The 22,691-nt window shown below is 40.7% G+C and overlaps 1 protein-coding gene across 1 annotated transcript in view; it reads right to left on the reverse strand.

Moving 5' to 3' along the window:
* The window catches only part of drp2 (dystrophin related protein 2), a 361,295-nt gene that overhangs the window by 59,793 nt on the left and 278,811 nt on the right, over positions 1-22,691 (reverse strand). The window contains exons 4-11 of the mRNA XM_059651481.1: positions 19,493-19,651; positions 18,634-18,777; positions 15,344-15,500; positions 14,224-14,341; positions 13,323-13,591; positions 8,541-8,687; positions 4,946-5,024; positions 2,472-2,532 (exon numbers count right to left, since the gene is read on the reverse strand). Coding sequence (XP_059507464.1) covers positions 2,472-2,532; positions 4,946-5,024; positions 8,541-8,687; positions 13,323-13,591; positions 14,224-14,341; positions 15,344-15,500; positions 18,634-18,680 — 878 coding nt within the window. The 5' untranslated portion in view covers positions 18,681-18,777; positions 19,493-19,651. The remainder of the gene's footprint in view (positions 1-2,471; positions 2,533-4,945; positions 5,025-8,540; positions 8,688-13,322; positions 13,592-14,223; positions 14,342-15,343; positions 15,501-18,633; positions 18,778-19,492; positions 19,652-22,691) is intronic.

Raw genomic sequence — 22,691 nt, forward strand, 5'->3', positions numbered from 1 at the left:
CATAGCTTGGCAGGGGGAATGGGTAAGATCTTTAGAAACTTTCAGTGAATTTGCTCAGCCATTCTATGGTGCACGAAAGCTCAGAGGCATCATGGACAACAAGTTTTTAAAATCCTGGCCTGGCTCCATGACAATTGCAGAGGACTAGAACATATTTATGCCCTCACTGGAGCCAGTCAGGTCTAGAATGCAAAATGCCCGGATGTGACCTCAGTCAGCCCCTAACCTCGACTGGCACTGGTGAAATCTGCAGATGCTGGGAATGGCGACAGGAATGCAAGAATTGGTTTGGCCTCTACCTTCACCCCATCCAGGGATTCTATCTGATTCCATGAAAATCCCCCCCAAAATATCTCCTTATTCCAATCAATGTCATATTTTGTTTTACAAAGCACCAGTGAAGTGCCTTATTTTATTACATTAAAGGCATCGTTTCTTTTTGCTGTTCCTGTCCTTTATCATAGATGCAAGATAGAACTTTAAAAATTGCTACGATGTTGCGATGAAGGCCGACAGCAGAGAAGGGTAGATCAAGGAGGATTCGATTTGATTTAGGTTTATTGTCACGTGTACTCAGGTATGGGGTACCAGAGTACAATGACGAGTGCACAAAGTCGCCATTCCCAACACCACCTTAGCTCAAATGTATATAGGCACAAAAGTTTTAGTACAGAAACAGAAAAATAAAGGAATAATTTAAAAACATTGGAGTCCAAGACAGCAGAAGTGACTTCCAACATTGTGGAAATCACTCGAAAATACATTTGTGAGCAAATCTTATAAGTAAATGATTTTAACTAGGTAAGGAAGGAGCTGCTTTTGTTCAATATTCAGCTTATCTAGCTTTTGGCCCGTCAAGCCCTGCTGTACTTAGGTTGCAGAGAGACATAGATAAGCTGCAAAGTTGGGCTGAGAGGTGGCAAATGGAGTTTAATGCAGACAAGTGTGAGGTGATGTACTTTGGTAGGAGTAACCGGAAGACAAAGTACAGGGCTACTGGTAAGATTCTTAGCAGTGTAGATGAGCAGAGAGATCTCGGTGTCCATGTACACAGATTCTTGAAAGTTGCCACCAAGGTTGACAGGGCTGTTAAGAAGGCATGCAGTGTTTTAGCTTTTATTAATAGAGGGATCGTGTTCCGGAACCAAGAGGTTATGGTGAAGCTGTACAAAACTCTGGTGTGGCCGCACTTGGAGTATTGTGTACAGTTCTGGTCACTGCATTATAAGAAGGATGTGGAAGCTTTGGAAAGGGTGCAGAGGAGATTTACTAGGATGTTGCCTGGTATGGAGGGATGGTCTTACGAGGAAAGGCTGAGGGACTCGAGGCTGTTTTTATTAGAAAGTAGAAGGTTGAGAGGTGACTTAATTGAGACATATAAAATAACCAGAGGGTTAGATAGGGTGGATAGGGAGAGCCTTTTTCCCCGGATGGTGACGGCGAGCATGAGGGGGCATAGCTTTAAATTGAGGAGTGAAAGATATAGGACAGATATCAGAGGTAGTTTCTTTACTCAGAGAGTAGTAAGGGAATGGAACGCTTTGCCTGCAACGATAGTAGATTCGCCAACTTTAGGTACATTTAAGTCGTCATTGGACAAGCATATGGACGTACGTGGAATAGTGTAGGTTAGATGGGCTTGAGATCGGTATGACAGGTCGGCACAACATCGAGGGCCGAAGGGCCTGTACTGTGCTGTAATGTTCTATGTTCTATGTTCTATGTACTCTTGCCTAGTTGACACTGGTGCATTCCAGACAGCTCAAGAACCCGTCCATTGCTGGTTAAAGCCAGAGTGCTTTGGATTGCTTTCTCACATGTTTAATTTTTGAGACATGCCACCCTTACATGTTCATTTTCAAAACTCTGTTGGTTAAATACAGAAGTTAATGGGATCACGGCTGCTTTCCGAATCACTGACTCTTTCTGTTATCATTTAACCACACCTGACCCTGAGACCTGCATGTGACTGTGTCTCTCTGCAAGTTAGAATTTTGACGAGACGGAAAACTGAAAGAAGTGTGGATGATGGAAATCCGAAGCAAAAACAGAAATTGCTGGAAAATCTCAGCAGATCAGGTGGCATCTGTGGAGAGAAATCATAGCTAAAATTTCAGGTCCAGTGATCCTTCTTCAGAACTGAACTTACAAACTTTATGTAACAAGTGCTGAAGAAGGGACACTGAAACCAAAACATTAACTCTGATTTCTCTCCACAAATGCTGCAAGACACGCTGAAACTTTCCAACAATTTCTGCTTTTGTTTAAACTTCTACCTCATGTCTTCAGCACTGTCTAACCAGATGAAAGATAATCAGCAGAACTCAAGAAAGGAAACAAATAAAAAGGATGCTAATGTTAACCGTAAGTATTTTGAAACAATTTACAAGTTAAATGAGATACTAAAAGCACGACTTTCCATTGGACACATCACTAATGGGAGAGGAGACTGTCGTCTAGGATACACTTACTTGATGTAATATGGCACTTTGTTTGGTGAGATGGCCCTCTCCCAGGGAACCTGGACAGAAGCTGAAAGTATGAGTCATACAGAGATTTGGATAGAAAAATACGAAAACAGAATCCACAAAATCACTTTACAGCACAAATTACATTTTAGGTCAAATATTTGAATGCTTCAGCTCTCATCTTGAAGTGTGTAGGTGGTTGTCTCAGTGATCTGAATGTCATAACAAGAGAAATGACAGTTTGCTTTGACTGAATGTGTAAGTACAACGTGTACATTTTACAAAAACTTCTCGCAGTTCATGAGAATTAACTTTAAAGGAATTTTTACTTTAACGCTAAAATCAATTATTTTGATGCCAGTAAAATAGTGTTCAGCATTCTCTTTGCAGAATAATAATCATGTACAACATTTTGAAACCACGAAACATATGGATTGCTCTGCATGAACTCTTCTAAGTGACAGAAGTACAAGACATCAGATGTACCTCATATGCAGGATAAAAGCATTAAGAGTTAGTTAAAAAATTTGAGACGATTACCAGTAAATTACTCAGATTACTAGATGTTGATGAGGGAACCCCTGTGGAGGATAACAGATATTGTGAATTGTTTTCTACATGTAAGCATCTCAGTATGAATAGCAAAAAGAAGTAAATGTGAGGAAGCGTAAGGTCTTTCCTTAGGAGAAGAATGATGGAAGTACAGAATTCCAGAAGATGGACTGTGAAGTTTTTGAGCAGATTGATATAAGAAATGAGGAGATAAGAGGTTTTTCTGTGTTTAATAGTGGGCAAGCCCCCAGGACTGGATAAATTGTCTCCCAGGCTGCTGTGGGAGACAATGTAAGAAATTACAGGACCCAAGTTTTCAAATCGTTTCTAGTCCCAGGTGGAGATGCCAGAGGACTAAAGGATAGCTAACGTGGTTCACCTTTGCCAGAAGAGTGCTGGATGTAGACTCACTGGTCTACAGTTCTTTGCTCTAACGTCAGTGCTAGGGAAATGGTGGGAGAAATTGGTGAAAGAGAAAATTAATCTCTGGTGAGGCAGACAAGGTTTGATCAGGGATACTCAGCATGGCTTTGTCAAAGGAGGTCATGCTTAACTAATCCAGCAGAGTACTTTGAGGACCGAGTGTTATGATGAGGGTAGGGCAGTTGCTGTAGTTTATATGGATTTCATCAAAGCCTTCGACAAGGTCCCACATGGGAAAAGTAAAAGCTCATGGGATCCAGGGTAACTTGGCAAGTTGGATCCACAATTGACTTAGTGACATGAGACAGAATGTGCTGGAAGGAAGTTGTTAGTGTCACTGGTGCACAGCATGCCATGGCATACTACAGGGATCAGGGCTGGGTCTCTTTTTATTTGTGATATTCATAAATGATGCAGATGAGAATGTGGTGGTATGAAGAGGTAGTTTGACACCAACATTGGCTGGGTGGTTGACAGTGAGAAAGAAGGCGTCAGGTTATCGGATGGTATAAATGGATTGGCCAGATGGGCAGATCAGTAGCAGATGGAATTCAATCCTCATAAATGTGAGGGGATGCACTTTGGAAGGAGAAATAAGCAAGGGAGGACTTAATGAATGGCAAAGCACCAACCTCACAGGAACAAAGGAATCTCAAGGTGCTTGTCGATAGATCCCTGCAGGACAGGTTAGTAAGATGGCCAAGAAGGCATATACTTTACTTGTCTTTGTCAATAGTAGCATAGATTATAAAAGCAGGGAGGTCATGTAAGGCTATACAGAACTTTGGCTAGGCCTACAGCTGGAATACTGTGCGAAGTTCTGCACATGATACTATAGGAACAATGTAATTGCATTGGAGGGGTTGCAAAAGAGATTCACCAGGACGGAGCATTTCAGCAATGAAGAAAGGCTGGATAAGTTTGGGATGTTTTCTTTTGAGCAGGGAAAGTTGAGGGAGGACATGATAGCAGTGTATTAGATTGTGAGGGGCATGGACAGGGTGAGTAGAAAACAGCTGTTCCCCTTTGTTGAAGGGTCAATAACAAGATGGCATAACTTTACCGTTAAGGGCAGATAGTTTAGAGGGGATGTGAGGAAAATCATTTTCACTCAGAAGTTGCTGGGGTCTGCTTTGGAGGGTTGTTGAGGCAGAAAACCTCAAAACCTTTAAAAGGTACTTAAAAAGCACGTGAAGAGTAAGCACATTCAAGGCTATGGGCTTAGTGTGGGAAATTGGGACCAGTGTAGGTAATAGAATATTTTTGGCAGTACAGAGTTGATGAACTGAATGGCCTCTTCTGTACTATATGATTCTAAATGCAATTTAAACATATACTTACTCTGTCAATCCTCAACCACTTTGAGTCAAGTAAATGCACATTTGATAAAGTCAGTCGAGTATGTGATTAATTATTTGATTGTGTTGATGTTATTAAAAGAGTTCCTTATTCTCTCCATAAATTAAGCACGCATCTCCAAAATTATGCGTTACTGGACTTACTTGATAAAAAATGCTGGGACCCTGGGCCAAAGTCACGGTGAGCATCTTGAAGCTGCTTGAGGCGTTCATTTATGGAAGTCTGTGGAATGAAGAGTATTAAATACAAGAATCTGAAGACTGAATATTACTTAGAACAATGACACTGGTTACAGTAAAGGACTTGTAATTACTTTCTGATCTATGAATTCCATAAATATTTTGCCAATCGATAGGAGGGGAAGGGGTTGATTTCAGTACAAGATATTCCACAAAGCTATGGTGAAAAACTCTCACATTTTTTATGAACCTTTTCTCTCCTATTTTTATATTTTTCAATTTCAAGATTGTTGAACGTGATGGTGCAAGAGCTGAACTGTACCTATGATACTTTAATTCTATTTTATGGCATGCATCTTATGTATCAAATAGACATGATTTATTTTCCGCAAAATGGAACAATCTGTTTGACCATTTTGTCATTTTGAATGTACTCTGATGGGAGGTGAAAAATCTAGCAATGGGCAGCGGGTATGTTTCAAATACTTAATTTAATGCCAGCACCATATGTTCCTCTACTCTATTTCCATCATGTATGGGGAAGAAGAAGGAAGCTAAGGAAAAACGTGTTTAAAAAAAATAGAAAAAAGTAATGCCCTAGACCAGAGGGATGCTTTCCCCTTAGAGATTTCATACACAGTAAAATATTTCCAAAATAAATTGGAAAAAAATGAAGAAACATTTCTTCCAAATTGTAGGGATAGTAGGAACTGTCGATGCTGGAGAATCTGAGATAACAAGGTGTAGAGCTGGATGAACACAGCGGGCCAAGCAGCACCAGAGGAGCAGGAAAGTGAAATTACTTTCTGAAGAAGGGTCCAGATCCGAAACGTCAGCTTTCCTGCTCCTCTGAATGCTACTTGGCCTGCTGTGTTCATCCAGCTTTACATCTTGTTATCTCTCATTCAAACTGGACACATTTCCACCCTGGTAACTATTCCTCCCATTGGTAGTGCTTCATAGTAACCTCAGAATTGACATTAAACATTGACAGCCCCTTAAGCATCAAATGTACTGTACAAAAGCAGAAACTTGTCTTCACCTAATGTCCTCGCACGCACGCACACACGCACGCACGTGTGCACACGCACACACACATACACACGCACACACATTCACAAAACTCTGTATTGACAAGATACAGGAGTTCTTCCATAGACCTTCCCTAGTGTTCTTCCTCTTGCTGAACATCGAATACATTTTAAATTTTTCCTCAGTTTTGATACAAGATTATCAACCTGAAATGTCAACACTATTTTCACCAGTGCTACCTGGACCTCTGAATATTTACAGACTTTTCTGTGGTTACAAACATCCTGATCGATTTCCTCTATTGGCATGAGAAGTGTTGCACTTCAATTGGTGCTAAATGGATATTAACTTTGGGTTTTGTCTATTTCAGTTGTACAATGACTTAACCAACTGAGTGTTTAGAAAGGTTTCCAACAAAAAAGCAATTATATATGCTATATTATTAGAGATAGCAAGAACTGCAGGTGCTGGAGTCAGAGCAATACAGTGTGGAGCTGGAGGAACACAGCAGGTCAGGCAGCATCAGAGGAGCAGGAAAGTTGACGTTTCAGGTCGGGACCTTCTTATTAAAAATAGTTCACAGTTTAAAAACAAAAAAATTACGCAAAAATTAAAGATCATGAATATGACAAACTGCACTCTGCCTTAATTAGTTAATTAGACTAAAGATGTTAAAAGCACAATGAGCACAATTATCTGTACTCTAAATCAAACTTCTTAATTTAACTTTCCTTCCACATCTATTTAATTGCCATCTCAATCACACAAGTCAGATATTTATCAGAAATTGGAAGATTAGCCAATTGGTCTGTATACAATTTCAAAGATTCAAAGAAGTTTTGAGTCTTTTAGGCCTTCCACTCCAAGGCAGTCCTCTCAAATTTCCTTCAGTCACCAAAATTGTAAACTCCCAATTCAACAGCAACATCATTAACATCTTTAATGCACTTCCTCAGTTTATTTTAATGCCCTTAATGCTAGAGTGTTGCATCTAGAACTCTGTCTCTTCTCAGCCTGGCTCTCCCAGAAATTCATCTCAGTTAGTGGAATCATTCAGTTGTCAAGATTTCTACTCTCTGGTCAGCACAGAATTTCAACAGAATTGTGCGTGAAAGAGCTGTTTCGACATAGGATTGTACTAGACTTAAAAACGTAAGACTCCATTTGAGACCAGAACCATACATCAAACCATTCCACCCCTATAATTAATTTCTTGTTGACCTTTTTTTATTGTTTATCTCCCAAGCTCAAATGTCAGTATACAGAAAGCAGTTTGCTTTACCAAAGCTTATCTCCTGGGGAAATCTAGTTCTTAAAACATCACCTCAACCTAAAATATAGGATTTCCATGAAGGTACAGGGGCCATCACAAGTGAGGGTTGTAGGAATACGGAGATATACAGACGTTCAAGCACTGTAAGAGCAGGGGGTGTTAAGCACACTGAATTAGTCAAAGTGATCGAACTGGTCAGAATGGTAAGTATTGGTTGCATGGTTGGATTAGTATCCTGGAAGTTAATTTGACTATGTCTGGTAGTTCAGAGGGCATTTCACAGATCTTCTGAGAGTAATTGACAGTCTTCATCAAGACATTTAAATGAGTTCTGTGTAGTTGACACCAAGGAAAATTGTACATAGGTTTAATTGGCTAAAAGTGCTTTATCTCTTCTCTTTGAGGAAGAGAGAGCCTGGAATGAGATAAAAGTTTTCTAGTTAGGGGAGACCACTGCTTATGGTTGTTTAGTATACACCCAACTGTGGACTCTACACAATATATTTAATCTCTTGTCAGAAATGTTTATGTAAATATTCCCTGATTTCTCCGACTAATGAAGCAACACTCCAGTGTACTAAACCCGAGATTCATAACAACTATTCAATACTGACCAACAGCTATCGATAGTTTTTTTATGTTCCAGTGCTGATTTTGATTTTAGTTACCCAAAGGCAGGGCAGCACAAAGTGGGGTTGCGATTCCACCTGGAGTTGTGAGCTGAAAGTTTGAAGTTGCAAGCTCCAAGGCAGAAACTGATGCTGCAGAGACTGAATATCATCAACTGCATTCCTGCTTCAATGTAGGCATGAATGCCCCAACCTCAGAGGTCTATCCCCACTTCTCCAACCACACAAATTTTCAAGCCTCAATTAGAGTCACAAAAAGGCCGAAAAAGTTTGGCAAGCACTGTCTTAGAGGGATGAAAATGCCAAAAAATACTCAGCTAATGGGGAATTGGAAAAGCACAGCAGGTCAGATAGCATCTGAGGAGTAGCAAAGTCAACGTTTCAGGCCAAAACTCTTCATTAGTTTTCCAGCTTCCAGCGATCTGCAGTCCCTACTGTGTCCAAATCTCAGCTAAGTTGTCTTCAGAGACAATAGGCAATGGAGTTCACAATGTATTTGTTAAGTTGTTTTTCTATTTTTCAATTTTTTACAACACTAGTTTACAGAGTTCACTTGCTCATGGTTCCCCAAATTGGATAACTTAGCAAAGACCTCCTACTCTTGCTGACCCTTGGTAACACCTACCTGTAAAGCCTGCCACCTTGATGTCAGTTCCTCTAGTCGCTGTGCATTTTCTGTGGAAAGATGTACATCTGAGATTGCAAGTTGGTGAGCCAAGTCATTGGCAATTTTCATGCCATCTTTTACTGCTCCGAGTTCCTCTTTAAATACCTTATGAGTAAAGGGTGCAAAGAAGAGAAACATTAACCTGGAAACTGTCTCGCTAGGAGTACCTAGGAGATGTCATTTATACTGATTCTACAGGTTATTGCTTTGTTTTGAATCTGTGGCGAAATAAACAACATTGCAGCAAATAAGAAAGTAGCAACGTTAAATTTTCCCCATAATACATTGGCTGCTATTCAGAATCACAGCTATATGAATTCTTACCTATCTCTTCAAAAAGAGAAATTAAAAATGGTTGTATAATTAAATGGTAATTTGTATCTTTATGAAAAGCCATTACACACCCCTCCATCTCTCGGGTATCTTTATGAATTGTGTGTGGGTTAGAAATTAGAAACAGTTAGAAATTAAGGATAGAATTTGAATATAGAATTAGTTTGAGATGGCTAAAGGGACTGAGTTTGTGTTTTAAGTTCATTTTAATTTCATCTTTACAGGAAATTGCTTAAAGGTTTCATTGCCATGGAAACTAGGCTAGAGAGATTCTTATTCACAGATATGGTTGGTTATTTTGATAAAAGTAGTAAGTGCAGAGAGCAGAGAGCAGAGAGTAATGGTTTGAGAGGATGAGGTGGGTGAGAGGTAATGATGGGAATGATGTCAGCAATACTGAGAGTTTTAGCGCATGAATCTTAGTGTATGGGGTGTACAATGGCAGAGTTAGAGTGAGTGATTGCGCTGTAAGTGTGAGGCAGAGAGACAGTGGTGGCACCTATCATTGTGGAACACAAAAGGTCATTTATGAATACGAAGGGTTTAGAGGGATATGGACCAAATGCTGGCAAATGAGATTGAATTAATTTAGGATATCTGGTCGGCGTGGACGAGTTGGACCGAAAGGTCTGCTTCCTTGCTGTACATCTCTATGACTCTATAGGTGGTCAGTATATAGCTCCTTAAGGGGATTGTTTAGGGATTCTTTAAAAGTATTGCTCAACCAATGCCAGAGACCAGTCACTGCACCAGTCAGCCATATAGTCTTGGATGCAGCTGACTCTTAGTGCACGGTACTTTCAGAGTACAATACCGGGCACCAGAATGTCATTGGAAAGCTGCAGCCAGCCCACATATTTTGAAATTGGAGTGTGTTGGACATTGTTATATCTGTCCAAGCCTGCAGTGAGCTCTGTCTCACAAGGAGGTGCTTCTCCAATTTTTTTTTCTTTATTCATTCACAGGATGAGGGCATTGCTGCTAGGCAATATTTATTACCCATCCCTAATTACCCAGAGGGCAGTTAAGAGTCAACATGTGGAAGTAACATGTGGACAGCAAGAGAAGGGACTCAACCAAAATGATGAGTTCCTTCACTGTCAAATTTCTGGAATTTCACCAGTAACAGTGTTGAGGATGAACATACACCAAATGGACTGCAGCAGTTCGAGAAGGCAGCTCACGACCACCTTTTCAAGGGCAACTAGTGATGGCTAATGTGAACTGGCCCAGCCAACAAAGCCACTTCCCACTAAAATAAAAATTAAAACTAAAAATGCATATGAAGCTGAGGTATGCAAGCTGTGAGACTATGTGAGATGTTGTTGTGCCATGGCAGAATTAAATCAAGTGATGCCTTTGCAGATGGAGATAACAGAGAGAAGATGGTGCCACTTACCCTTCAAGTCCTTTTGGGGTGGCTAGTGGCACTCACTCACTCTGCAATCTTAACCCAGGCTGGATAGTTCTAATGAGATGGTCTCCTAATGCAGTCACCCAGGAAATGTGTGTCCCTTCTTCCAGTAACTCTGCCCAGTAGCATCTAGGGGACCATACTGATGAACCCGAGAGTCCGCTTGGACTTCTTACACAGCATTTCTGGAATTCCTCAGACAGGCTGAGGAGAAAATTCCAGGCTGGCAGCATCTGAACAGGTGTCCAGCTAACCTTTCAATATAGTGCCAGGATCTTTGACCTGGAATATGCTGCAAGTGATGAGAACATTCAGCTCACTCAGCATGTGATTCACTGAGTAACATGTGGGATATCTCATAGGTGCAGATATTGGGAGGTGATGGCCGAGTAGTATTATTGCTGGACTGTTAATCCAGAGATCCAGGTAATGTTCTTGGGACCCGGGTTTGAATCCCACCAGGGCAGATAGTGGAATTCGAATTCAATAAAAGTTCTGGAATCAAGACTCTAATGATGGCCACAAAGCTATTGTCGATTGTTGGAAAATCCCATCTGGTTCACTAATGCCCTTTAGGGAAGGAAACTGCCATCCTTACCTGGTCTGGCCTACATGTGACTCCAGACCCACAGCAAGGTGGTTGACTCTGAACTGCTCTCAGGGCAATTAGGGATGGGCACTAAGTGCTGCCTAGCCAGCAATGTCCTCATCCTGTGGGTGAATGAAAAAGAGGGCCGTCCTGTTCAAGCGTGTGCACAGTGTTTGCCAGGTAATTTTCTGGCATGCACGCCACCTCTGCATTGACGTAGCATCAGCAGTTCACTGACAGGTGCCCCCACCTTTCCTATTGTCTCTGCACATTTTTTCACCCACATACTCTTGCCTTTCTTTCTGCACACAAGTTTCCCCCAGCTTTAAGCTGCCTGTGCTATTACATTGGGCTTCAGAAATGTGAGGGAAACGTCATCTGGGAGAAAGCTGGCAGTCTGAGGCGCCTCTACAATTTCCTCAGTTTTTTACTGGCTTTTAAAAATAACAGTAGTCAGCGCGAATGCCGAAGGAAGATGAGCTCCTGTGTCCTTGGTCCTTTCGGGGCAAGTTATATACAGTTTTACTACCCACGCTTCTTTTATCATGTAACCTCCAGAGCTTGTATTACATCTCAGATCATTCCGTATTGCTATTTGCTTAGAGTAAAACTGAAAAAGCGTAACAAAAAAGGAATTTGAGAGAGAAAAGTTGCAGTCTGGCCGAGTTCAGCTGAAGTGCCCCCTGAGAATTGATAGTGCACACGCTTCAGGCAGCAGCAAAGAGCTATCCAAGAAGCTGACATTGAGTTGCCGAGTTTGGAGACACAATTGTCCAGGGACAAATGTGTTTTTAGTCAACATAGAGGTGCACTGTACAGTTCTAGTGGTTCGAGCAGAAGTGAAGCAAAGGAGTTTTGCTGCACACTCACTCAGATTGGAAATTGTCTTACTTGCCATCTAACAAGGGAGGATTTATAATAGCCCTGAACACAGCCAGCAAGAATCTGATTTTTGACTATCTCCCAGTTAAGTCATCAATCTCACCATTATTCTTGACACCGCAAAGACGGAGAGTACTGAATCTTCCATGAGGGATTCACTTACTAGGATTTCTCATTTATGTTTGTTTTTGAAGAATTCTTTTATCACTTGCAGTTGGTTTGGGCAAAGCCATTATTACTGCCTAGGAACTTCAACGTATTATTCAGCAAAAAAAAAACACAGGCTTAAGAAAAGAAAATGGAGCACTGGGAAAAGAGAAAATAAACAGATAGGCCATTCAGGGAGATCAAGCATCCAGGTTAATAGACCTGCAACTTATCAAATAGTCCAATAGGTAATATTAAAGATCACTGGTGATTTGACAGATTCCAATTACCAAAGTGTCTTGACTTATTGGGATTTATCTTGTTCCTGAATCAGGAGGTGATGTGCCCTTGTGCTACTCTAGGACTTTGTACATTACCTAAACTGATGATGTAGTGTATTTCTGAGAGTGTCCTGCATTGTTGGGGAGTATTGAATCTTTCAGATAAGGCAATCCTATTATGTTATGTCTGTTCTTTCAGGTAGATGTAAAAGATGGCATGCTATTATTTGAAAAAGAATACAGGTATTCTCCTGTTTGCTGGGCCTATATTTTTTCATCATCAAAAAAATTATATGACCATTTTCACATCGTTGTTTTGACACCATTATGCGTGCAAATTCCATGCAGCTTTCTGCTACATGGTCCTACTGGGGAAAGTTATGCTCAGTTTCACTATAAATACACACATATATATTATGTTACAGAAGTAACCACACTTCAAAAGTGCTTAATTGGCCATAAAGTGCTTTGGGACTTAATGCAAGCTTTTGTATAAATGGTGATTCTTTCTTTATATTGCCTTTCCCAAATAAATTAATATATCTGTTTTATTTTGGGCTTCAGTTCTGATGAAGCCAACAACTGAATTTGTTTCTTCTTAATGCAGATGCCAGCTAACCTGCTGTGCAATTTTAATAATTTCCAGTCTTATTTTAGATTTTATTGTTAATCATTAAAAAGTGAATGGTTATATAGAATGATCTAAAATTTAATACAAGCTCTAGAGGTTACAAGATAACAGAAGCTTTGGCAATGAGTAGTGAAACCCGATATGAAAGTTCCTCCTGATGGGTCCAAGGACAATGGAGTTCATTCTTCTATTGTTTCTGTCCTCATTGTCCTTATTTTAAAGGGTCGATGCTGAGCCAAGGGAACTGTAGTGGTGACCCATACGGCTAGCTCTTTCACAAATTTATGTTTCACTTTTTCCCATTTCTGAAGTTAATACATTAAGTACTTTTGTGTCATAGAGCATAACATATATTTCCTATTTTACCAGCAAGAAAGATTTAAATTAATAATGCAATATAGATGAAAATGCTTTTTTTTGTCACATCAACATTTGCCTTGCAAATTTTAGTTATTAACAATACCTTAGTTGTCTCAATATGTTCCTGCAGTGAGTCAATGAAGAGATCTCCCACAGGTTCCCAGGAATCTCGAACAGCCTCAGCTTGGTCCAGGGCAAGATTAAGCTCATCCATCGTACCTTGGAGCTCCAGAAGTCTCTCCATCGTTCTCTCAATGTGCCTGTGTCGGTCAATACAGCGAGCGCTCAGCTTCTCCCACATTTCACTTGATACATTAGCCTGCTTCCAAATGAACCGGCTCACATTCTGGATTTTCTGCTTTGGTGACATATCTGAAATTATGATTCATTCAAGGTTCAAAAACAGAGTAGGTTCCTGGGGGAATCTTATATGCTGACTTAATGAAGAGGATACAAAGGTAACTGGATAACGCAGTGACTACAGGCCAGTGGCAAATCAGTGGTGACAACAACATAATGGTGCACCTTGCAATTAAGGGACAGTCAGAATTCACAGCTAGCTTAAAAAAACACATTGCAGAATAAAGAGAGGTAGTTCAGCTGTAATTTCCAGCTCCAAAATGGACAAAACATAAATGGCAGAAAAACATGGGGGACAATTTTGTGAGATTAATCTGTCAAAAGAATACAGCATTACGGTTAGATTGTAGGAAAATAGTTCACATTAAAATGAAATAAAATTGCAAGAGAATGGAATAGGAAAGAACAGAAAGCAGGAAGAGGTGACATTCTATCCTCTAGCAAATTAAAGGGACAAATCGCAAGAAGAGTAAGTAAGGTCCAAAGATTTTTTGGAAAAAATATCAAATGAAAAGAAAAGTCACCCCTTTAAGGCAACTTTTCCTGGTGCTGCTGCCCAGGAGGAGTGGACATGGCATTCTCCTCGTTTGTATGCTGCATTGACATTGGTGAGGTTTTAGGCCAAAGAGAAAGGAAGTGATAACCTCTGTCTTGTGCTGGTTCTTCTGCCTCTTCGAGAGGATGCTGGGATAGAAATGCTTGAGCTGACTCCAAAGTTGCCAATATGAAGGGTCCCTTCGTCTTTACATCTTCCATGAAAGCCTTTAATGAAAAAAATGAAGTAAGAAGATGAAACGAGAAACAGAACTCAAAAGCTGAACTTTCCACTTACCAGACGAGTAAATTGTTTTAATGCCAATGTACGTGAAACTTTTATTGGAAAATAAATAGAAATTATGAGTAGTCTTGCGATTGCTTACATTTTTCTTCATGATTCCATGTAGGTATCAGTTAACAGCATTGTAGTACTATTTAACTCTAAAAACTATAACGTGCCCTTAAAACAGATTTCTAATCAGAAGCTGGAGGCTGCAGTAGCTGATATCGTAACTGAACCTTACTAGCCTCATACATCTGAGGTAGATAAAATAATAACAATAGAGGAGGACAACTAGAGACTAGAACTGAGGCGCTTTCAGTATAAAAGCAGACAATAGGGTTTCATGTTTCACAAGAAATCACTCTTCCTTACTAATTGCCTGTCATCCTATTCCCAATATTGTGACACTTAATTTTTGATTTTCAAAATGGTCTGATTTTTGTTGTTGATTAAAGCGTTAAAGATGAGAAGATACACTTTATGGAAATTAAGGCTCTAAGACAATTCCTTGGCCCTACATGTTTTCCACTGTTCTTCTGAAGACATCAGAGCCTGCCTGGGCTCAATTGATCAGTTCCAGCGACAGATATTTATATAACCAAACTCCAATGCTGAGAAGAGCAATAATCACCCAATTTACCAAGAGACTGAAATGTACATCCATCTGAATGTGGGCTGCTGCAACTGCATTGTGGTGAATGTAACACATAACGTCCTTACCTTATTCTGAAATTTAAAAAAAAGAATTTGGCAAATGTTTCTTTCTTATTAAAACACTTCCCTTTCAGAGAGGTTAGCGTTCAGTTTGTAGTTTCAGCCTTCAATTCAACTATTAATTTAAACCTCAGGGCTAGTGATCAATTCTAATTTTCATTGAACCAGTTGAAAGACTGAAAACACCTACCTGTCATTAACGATGTTCTTCAAATGAATGGGTAACTTACCGAGTGAAACTCATTGTACTGTTGCACTGCGCCAATATCTCCTGTGAAGGGAAGCTGCTCAGACAGTTCCTCGTCCTTCAGGGTCAGCCAGTCAATGATCTGCTGCAAAGACAGCTGCAGCTTGCCACTGTGATCAGAGAGTGCCTCCAGCCGAGCCCTTAGAATAAAGGGGGGGTGGGTAGTATGTGGTAGTTTAATAATTTTCACATGTGCAAAGACACCTTCAACTAAGATAACAAAGCTGAAACTACGAACAGTGCTGGATGAACACAGCAGGCCAAGCAACATCTTAGTAAGAAGTCAGGATAGAAGATTGCGTAGTAAAGACAAATACATTTGCTAGAAATACGTATCGGCCTGTTGTGGCTATGTGTCTGATCCCTGGTCAACACCTTGTCTGAAGTCACCTTTGTAGAGTTACTCATTTCTTTTTATGGCTGATCTCTATTATTTGCTTTGGGACACGTCTGCAAGGAAGACCAGACATCTGGAAAACAATAAAGGCAGTTTCCCACATACATGGGACAAATATTCACTGTAAGTGGTACCTCCAAATTCCCACCAAAAAGCCTTCTTCCTTTCTTCTACATTAATACTAGTTTACAGCTGGACAGTTCACCAGCATTTTTCAGTACTTCTCTCCTACTCTTCATTTGTATTTTGTGAATTCTGACGGCAGAAGCTGAACAGTAGCCGACCATTCAATCACAGGGTCCATCATGACTAACCTTGTTGCTATTCTTACCAGAGGTCATTGGACATGTTTTCCAGCACAGGGACCTGGCTTTGATCAAAGACACTTTGTTTCCACAAACTAAGTGTAACACCTAATGCCATCTGATAGAAAGTCACCACGAAACATCATCAGAAAACTGAAAACAAGACTTCACTCATCTGTTTAGTTCAGTGTGACACTTATAAAAGGGGAATAAATAACTCTACAAACAACTGTGCAACTATCCTTGATTTCATAGAGGAAAATGTGTCTTTTTTTTTGCCCAACACTTTCGATGTAGCCGTTTGCTTCAAGGCTACAGGCATGTTTTCAGAATCTGCTTGTCTTCACTAATGTTTCCAAAGACCCAGGGCTAAACAGGTCTCATATATTGAATACTCGAAGATATCACGCACTTAGAAAGGCATTTCAGATATAATCCCCTCTGGAGTCCTTTAATTAAAACAAATACTTTTGGAAATCATATTTAAACCCTGCTTTTGTTTCGAACTGCTGGTCATTGGTCAGTAAGGCTGATTTACTTTTAAGTTTACAAAGATTTGTGTCTCCAATTTTATAACAATTGAGTTTTTGGCCTAGCCAAACAGCACCAAAGACCACAATCCCCAGAAATCTGGACCTCAAAGCAGGCATCAACAATTTTTGACAGGTGGAGAATGGAGTCAGGTCATCAGCACATCAGAAACAGTTGCACGTGTTAAAGCGCAACTGCAACACTCGTTGCCTGTAAGAACGTCAAGCGATGACTTGTGGGAATTACACTTTTCATGACTCTTTTTAAAACAATACTGGCGTTCTTTGGGGAGATATGATACCCCATTCAGATATATCCAGGGAGGTCTGTCGAGGAGGCAGAGTGGCCTTTGAGAGAGTTCAAGTGCCCTTTTGGATAGTTAAAAGAAGACATAGTAAATAAACAGTAAATCCATTGAAAATGTAAGCTGTCCAAGGAATTATCAAGATGTAAGGCATTTACAATTAATGCCCTTTAAGTGTTTTGAAAGAAAAAACTGCCTGCAGTGAAAAAGAATGCTTGCTATATTACCCTGTCTATTGACATTTACTTGATCTGCATCGCGTAACTGATTTTAGCCTCTATCATAATCATTGTGGGGTGTGTGTCTATTCACCGCTTGATTGACAACTCCAAGAGCATATAAAGTCTTTGAAGTTGGACTATAAACGCAAATGTTTGTTTTTATAAGAAATTAAGTAGTTGAAAAAGTTGGCTGTAATTTTTTTTAAATAAATGGAAGTGTGTCTTTTTAAGCAGTGAATTAATTGTTAGTGCTGTGTGGGTTGACATAAAGTTCAGGGCAAAAGGTAGCGTTTGGAATGACATTGAATGAAGTTGGCATAGGGCTAGAAATGGCCAAGAGAATGGATAGTGGGGCATAGTTTAGCATAAAGGCTACAATGAGCAATTTGGAGGGACAGAATTTGGAAAAGGGGTCGTAAAGAGCCACTGATCAGCCTTCCTGGCTGCCTCTGAACTCTTTCTGGGGTCAATGGGCCCAACTTGTGTTAACATCTGCCACCTCATACCCCCCCACCCCCCGCAGTTTCTTCCAACTTGGGTTTGCAGAGGTAGGCGCTTCCCGGCTTTGTTCTTCTGAGTCAGGAAGTCAATTTACTCCAGACTACAACAGCCTGGGTATCTTTCTGAAAAAAAAACACTTTCAAGATTTTATTCTTACTGAACACCTTAGTTATAAGCGGTTTTAACTCTTTTTGGTGAATTTTGTGCTCCTTAAGGTGAAAGACATGGATATGGGAAAGGAAAATGGCTTTTTATTCTCTGACATTCAGTATCCACATCAAGCAATCCCAGGTCAGTTGCAGCACAGTCAGAAGCAAACAAAACCTAATGCTTCACCTCTCAGAACAGCACTGCCTTCAGTATGAAATGTCCTACTTCTATGGTGGTGATCATTGTGGACTGTAAATGGAATTGTTAATTTAGCTCTCATCTGGGGCACTTTGTTCACACACTACAATTGAGAAAAGACTGTCCTAAGATGTTAAGTTTAAACATCCACCTTATCAACCTCCAGGCATGATGGCCGCAGTGTGAATTAATGGCAGGGTGCAGTGCTGTAAGTTGCAAACAGTTTATTCAATAGCACACCCAATAATCCGTTAAATCAGCGATCTAAACGGGTGAGGGCAGCAAGCGTATACAAACATAACTGTCCCCGAGCCCTTTCCCCATCTAAAACACACACCATCTTAACATGTCACTGGCCTTGTGTTATTGGATAGACTTGGATTATTTGAACGATATGGTGGGAGCAGCTTCACTGCAAGAACTACAATGACTCCAGGAGAAGGACCCACTACCATCTTCTCCAGCAGTAAGCAATTAATTCTGGCCTTGCTCTCCATATTCCCCAAAAATGATTTTATAAACCTTCAAACAAATCAATGAAAGCTGAGGTCCTGGCTTGTTTTCTAAACCTTAATTCTTCAGTGGAGCTTTGGGAAAAGCTGTTGCACAGCAAATGGTGATCCATGGCTAAAACAGTTGTAAATATTATAAATTGTATCTGTTTACCTAATATTTTGGGATTTCTTCTTAATCTCACTCCAACAGAGGTTCATCTCCGTGATGTGCTGGAATGATGCCGGTGATTAATTCTTTTGTTGCATTTGTTTGGTTTCTGTGTTTTTCCTTGACATCTTGAATCAATAGTCACACCTACAAAAATGAGTAAAGTTAAACATTCATTAAGACCAGGAAATATAAAGGAATTAGTCATATTTGGGTGTGTTTCATGACTTATTGGCAGTATTTGCATTTTTTAGGGCAAACGAGGCTCAAACACCACTTTTCATTCTTCGCTTTGTATGGGAAACTGTTAAAGTAGCTTAAAATGTATGCTTTTTTAAAAAATAACTTCATTGAGGAAAGAAAAGTTATTGCAACACATTAAAAAAATATATAAATTTCAATAATACTACTGTGGTGTCACAATATGTGTGCAAAGTGCAGGAGGATGGTCACCAGCATCAGGTGGAGGCAACAATGAGGTCAATATAGAAGCTGACTGCCCACTACTGTCAAGACCTGACAAAAGGTTTGAAAGAAAGTTAGCAATTAAAAACATATACTACAAATGTAATGCACTAAAAGTTGTAGCACAGGTCATTTTTGCACATTGAGAAAAGTCAAAATTGGTAAATATTGATGCAAGAAATCTTCTACACTCATATGCAGAAATGTTTTCTGGTTTGTAATGAATGAAGTAGAAATAACAGAGTTACATCAATTACATTGTAAATCACATGCTTCCAATTTGAACTATGTAGCATGTTGCTGTATTTTATTATTGATCAACTTGACAATTCTATATATATGGAACAAAACATGTTCTGATTTATGAATCAATAGTAGATTTCAAATGTTGACATACCTGTAGTCAATGGTACACTGTATATTAGGGAAAGTCATCTATGAAATGTCTGTTTACTCTGTTATTGATCAATGTTGAAGTTGGTGTAAGAACTTCTGCTACATCTAATAATGAGGTGCTCCAAAGAAAATAGCTTTCAAATACGTTGTCCACAAGTTCCTGGAAGGAACATATAGTATAAGTATTTGGGAATTAGCTACAATGATATTGATAATGAAGAGCAAATTATTGACCAACACTTTTTATAGCTTTTTCATTGCCTTATGCAAAGGTTTTATATGTTTCAAGTCATATTATACACAGCTCCTTTCCTTTGTTCTTGGAATAGTTGCTATGCACAGGTAACAATATTGTGTTCTGAAGAAGGATCACTGGACTCAAAACGTTAACTCTGCTTTCTATCTACAGATGCTGTCAGATTTGCTGAGTTTTTTCAGCTATTTCTGTTTTCATATCAATATTGCCCATTGTTAAAAATTCATTTGTGAGTTTTGTTTATCGCTCGCTGTGTCAGCAGTAATTGCCTATCCCATCCCTAGTTGCCCTTGTGAAGGTAGTGGTGAGTTGCCTACTTGAGTTGTTGCAAACAGGTAGACACAAAATGCTGTTAGGAAGAGAGTTCCAGGATTTAAACCAGTGACACTGAAAGAACAGAGATATAATTCTCAATGAAGATGGTGATTGACTCATAATAGGTAGTGGTGTTCCCATTTGTCTGCTGGTCATGTTCTTTCTTGTGGCAGTGTTGATGCGATTGGATGGTGTCAAAAGAACACATGGTGATTTTCTGCAATGCACCTTGCAGATAGCACACACTGCTGCTACTCTGCATGGAGACGGTAGAGGCAGTGAATGTTTGAAGACGGTAATGCCAATCAAGCCAATGCTTTATCATGAATGGTGTCAAGCTTCTTGAGTATTGTTGAACCCGCACTCAAACAGGAAAGTGGGGAGTATTCCATCTTACTCCCAACTTGTACCTTGTGGACATGCCCTGGAGAGTCAGGAGCTGAGTTATATACTGTAGGATTCTTTGCTTCTGACTTGCTCCTGTAGGCACAGTTTTATGTGTTTAGTGTAGTTCAATTTCTGGTCAATGGTAACCTCCAGGATGTTGATTGTGGGAGATTCCATGGTGTAATATATTGAATGTCAAGGTGCAAAGGTTACATTCTCTCTTTTTGGAGATTCTCATTGCCTGACACTGCGTTAAGCTGATGTTACTTGTCACTTGTCATCCAAACCTCGATACTATCCAGGTCTTGCTACATTTGGATAGGGGATGCCTCAGCCTGAAAATATCTATGAAGACAGAAAGAGAAGTCCATATTTCAAGTCAAATACAACTTTTCTCTTGGTCTGAGCTTCCGTTCTAAAGAATCATATTGACTCGAAATTTACCCTGTCTCTCTGCTTCCAGACCTGATGAACATATCCAGCACATTCTGTTTTTATTTCAGATTTCCAGCTACCACAATATCTTGATTTATAGTAATATTGACTTTTTTTTTGCAAAAAGTCAAACCTTAAGAAAAATCTCAGAGTTGTTCTTTAACAAGGAAATGCCTTCTTGGACATCTAATATATTACACTGAACACCCATTTTAGCTCAGCAGAAAATTATGGAAAGAAAGCTAATCTCATCCTTCTTGAATACCATTTCTGCAATATTCCTTGACCACATTCAATATATTTTGTCTTAATTGCTATGCATTCCAGGGTTTGATTCCTTTACGTAAGAAATATTTATTTTCGTCAGCTCCAAATTTATCCATTACGATATCAAACATTTGTCTTCTTATCTTACTGGTCTGTCTGATCTGAAACAAATATTTTAGCCTCGTGTTTTCAATCCTGTTGGAAAGGCCTTGCAGACGCTACATCAACAGATGAATGGACACCGCGCAACAATCGCCAAACAGGGATGTCACTTCCTAGTGGAGGGAGACTACAGTGGTCAAGGACATTCATCTTTGGATCTTTGGGTAAACCGTCCAAGGTAGACTTTGTGATACACACACCCACACACACACAGAATTGCCAAGCAGAGGCTGATAACCAAGCTTGGCGCCCATAAGGACGGCCTCAACTAGTATATCACCTCCTCCCACCCACCCTCCTGCAAAAATTCCATCCCCTATTCCCAATTCCTCCGCCTCCGCCGCATCTGCTCCCACGATGAGACATTCCACTCCCGCACATCCCAGATGTCCAAGTTCTTTAAGGACTGCAACTTTCCCCCCACAGTGATCGAGTCCCGTATTTCCCGCAACACATCCCTCACACCCCGCCCCCGCCACAACAGCCCTAAGAGGATCCCCCTCATTCTCACACACCACCCTACCAACCTCCGGATACAACGCATCATCCTCCGACACTTCCGCCATTTACAATCCGACCCCACCACACAAGACATTTTTCCATCCCCTCCCCTGTCTGCTTTCCGGAGAGACCACTCTCTCCGTGACTCCCTTGTTCGCTCCACACTGCCCTCCAACCCCACCACACCCGGCACCTTCCCCTGCAACCGCAGGAAATGCTACACTTGTCCCCACACCTCCTCCCTCACCCCTATCCCAGGCCCCAAGATGACATTCCACATTAAGCAGAGGTTCACCTGCACATCTGCCAATGTGGTATACTGCATCCACTGTACCCGGTGCGGCTTCCTCTACACTGGGGAAACCAAGCGGAGGCTTGGGGACCGCTTTGCAGAACACCTCCGCTCAGTTCGCAACAAACAACTGCACCTCCCAGTCGCAAACCATTTCCACTCCCCCTCCCATTCTCTAGATGACATGTCCATCATGGGCCTCCTGCAGTGCCACAATGTTGCCACCCGAAGGTTGCAGGAACAGCAACTCATATTCCGCCTGAGAACCCTGCAGCCTAATGGTATCAATGTGGACTTCACCAGTTTCAAAATCTCCCCTTCCCCTACTGCATCCCAAAACCAGCCCAGTTCGTCCCCTCCCCCCACTGCACCACACAACCAGCCCAGCTCTTCCCCTCCACCCACTGCATCCCAAAACCAGTCCAACCTGTCTCTGCCTCCCTAACTGGTTCTTCCTCTCACCCATTCCTTCCTCCCACCCCAAGCCGCACCCCCAGCTACCTACTAACCTCATCCCACCTCCTTGACCTGTCCGTCTTCCCTGGACTGACCTATCCCCTCCCTACCTCCCCACCTATACTCTCT

Source organism: Stegostoma tigrinum, chromosome 15 (assembly GCF_030684315.1).
Source record: "Stegostoma tigrinum isolate sSteTig4 chromosome 15, sSteTig4.hap1, whole genome shotgun sequence".
NCBI lineage: Eukaryota > Metazoa > Chordata > Chondrichthyes > Orectolobiformes > Stegostomatidae > Stegostoma > Stegostoma tigrinum.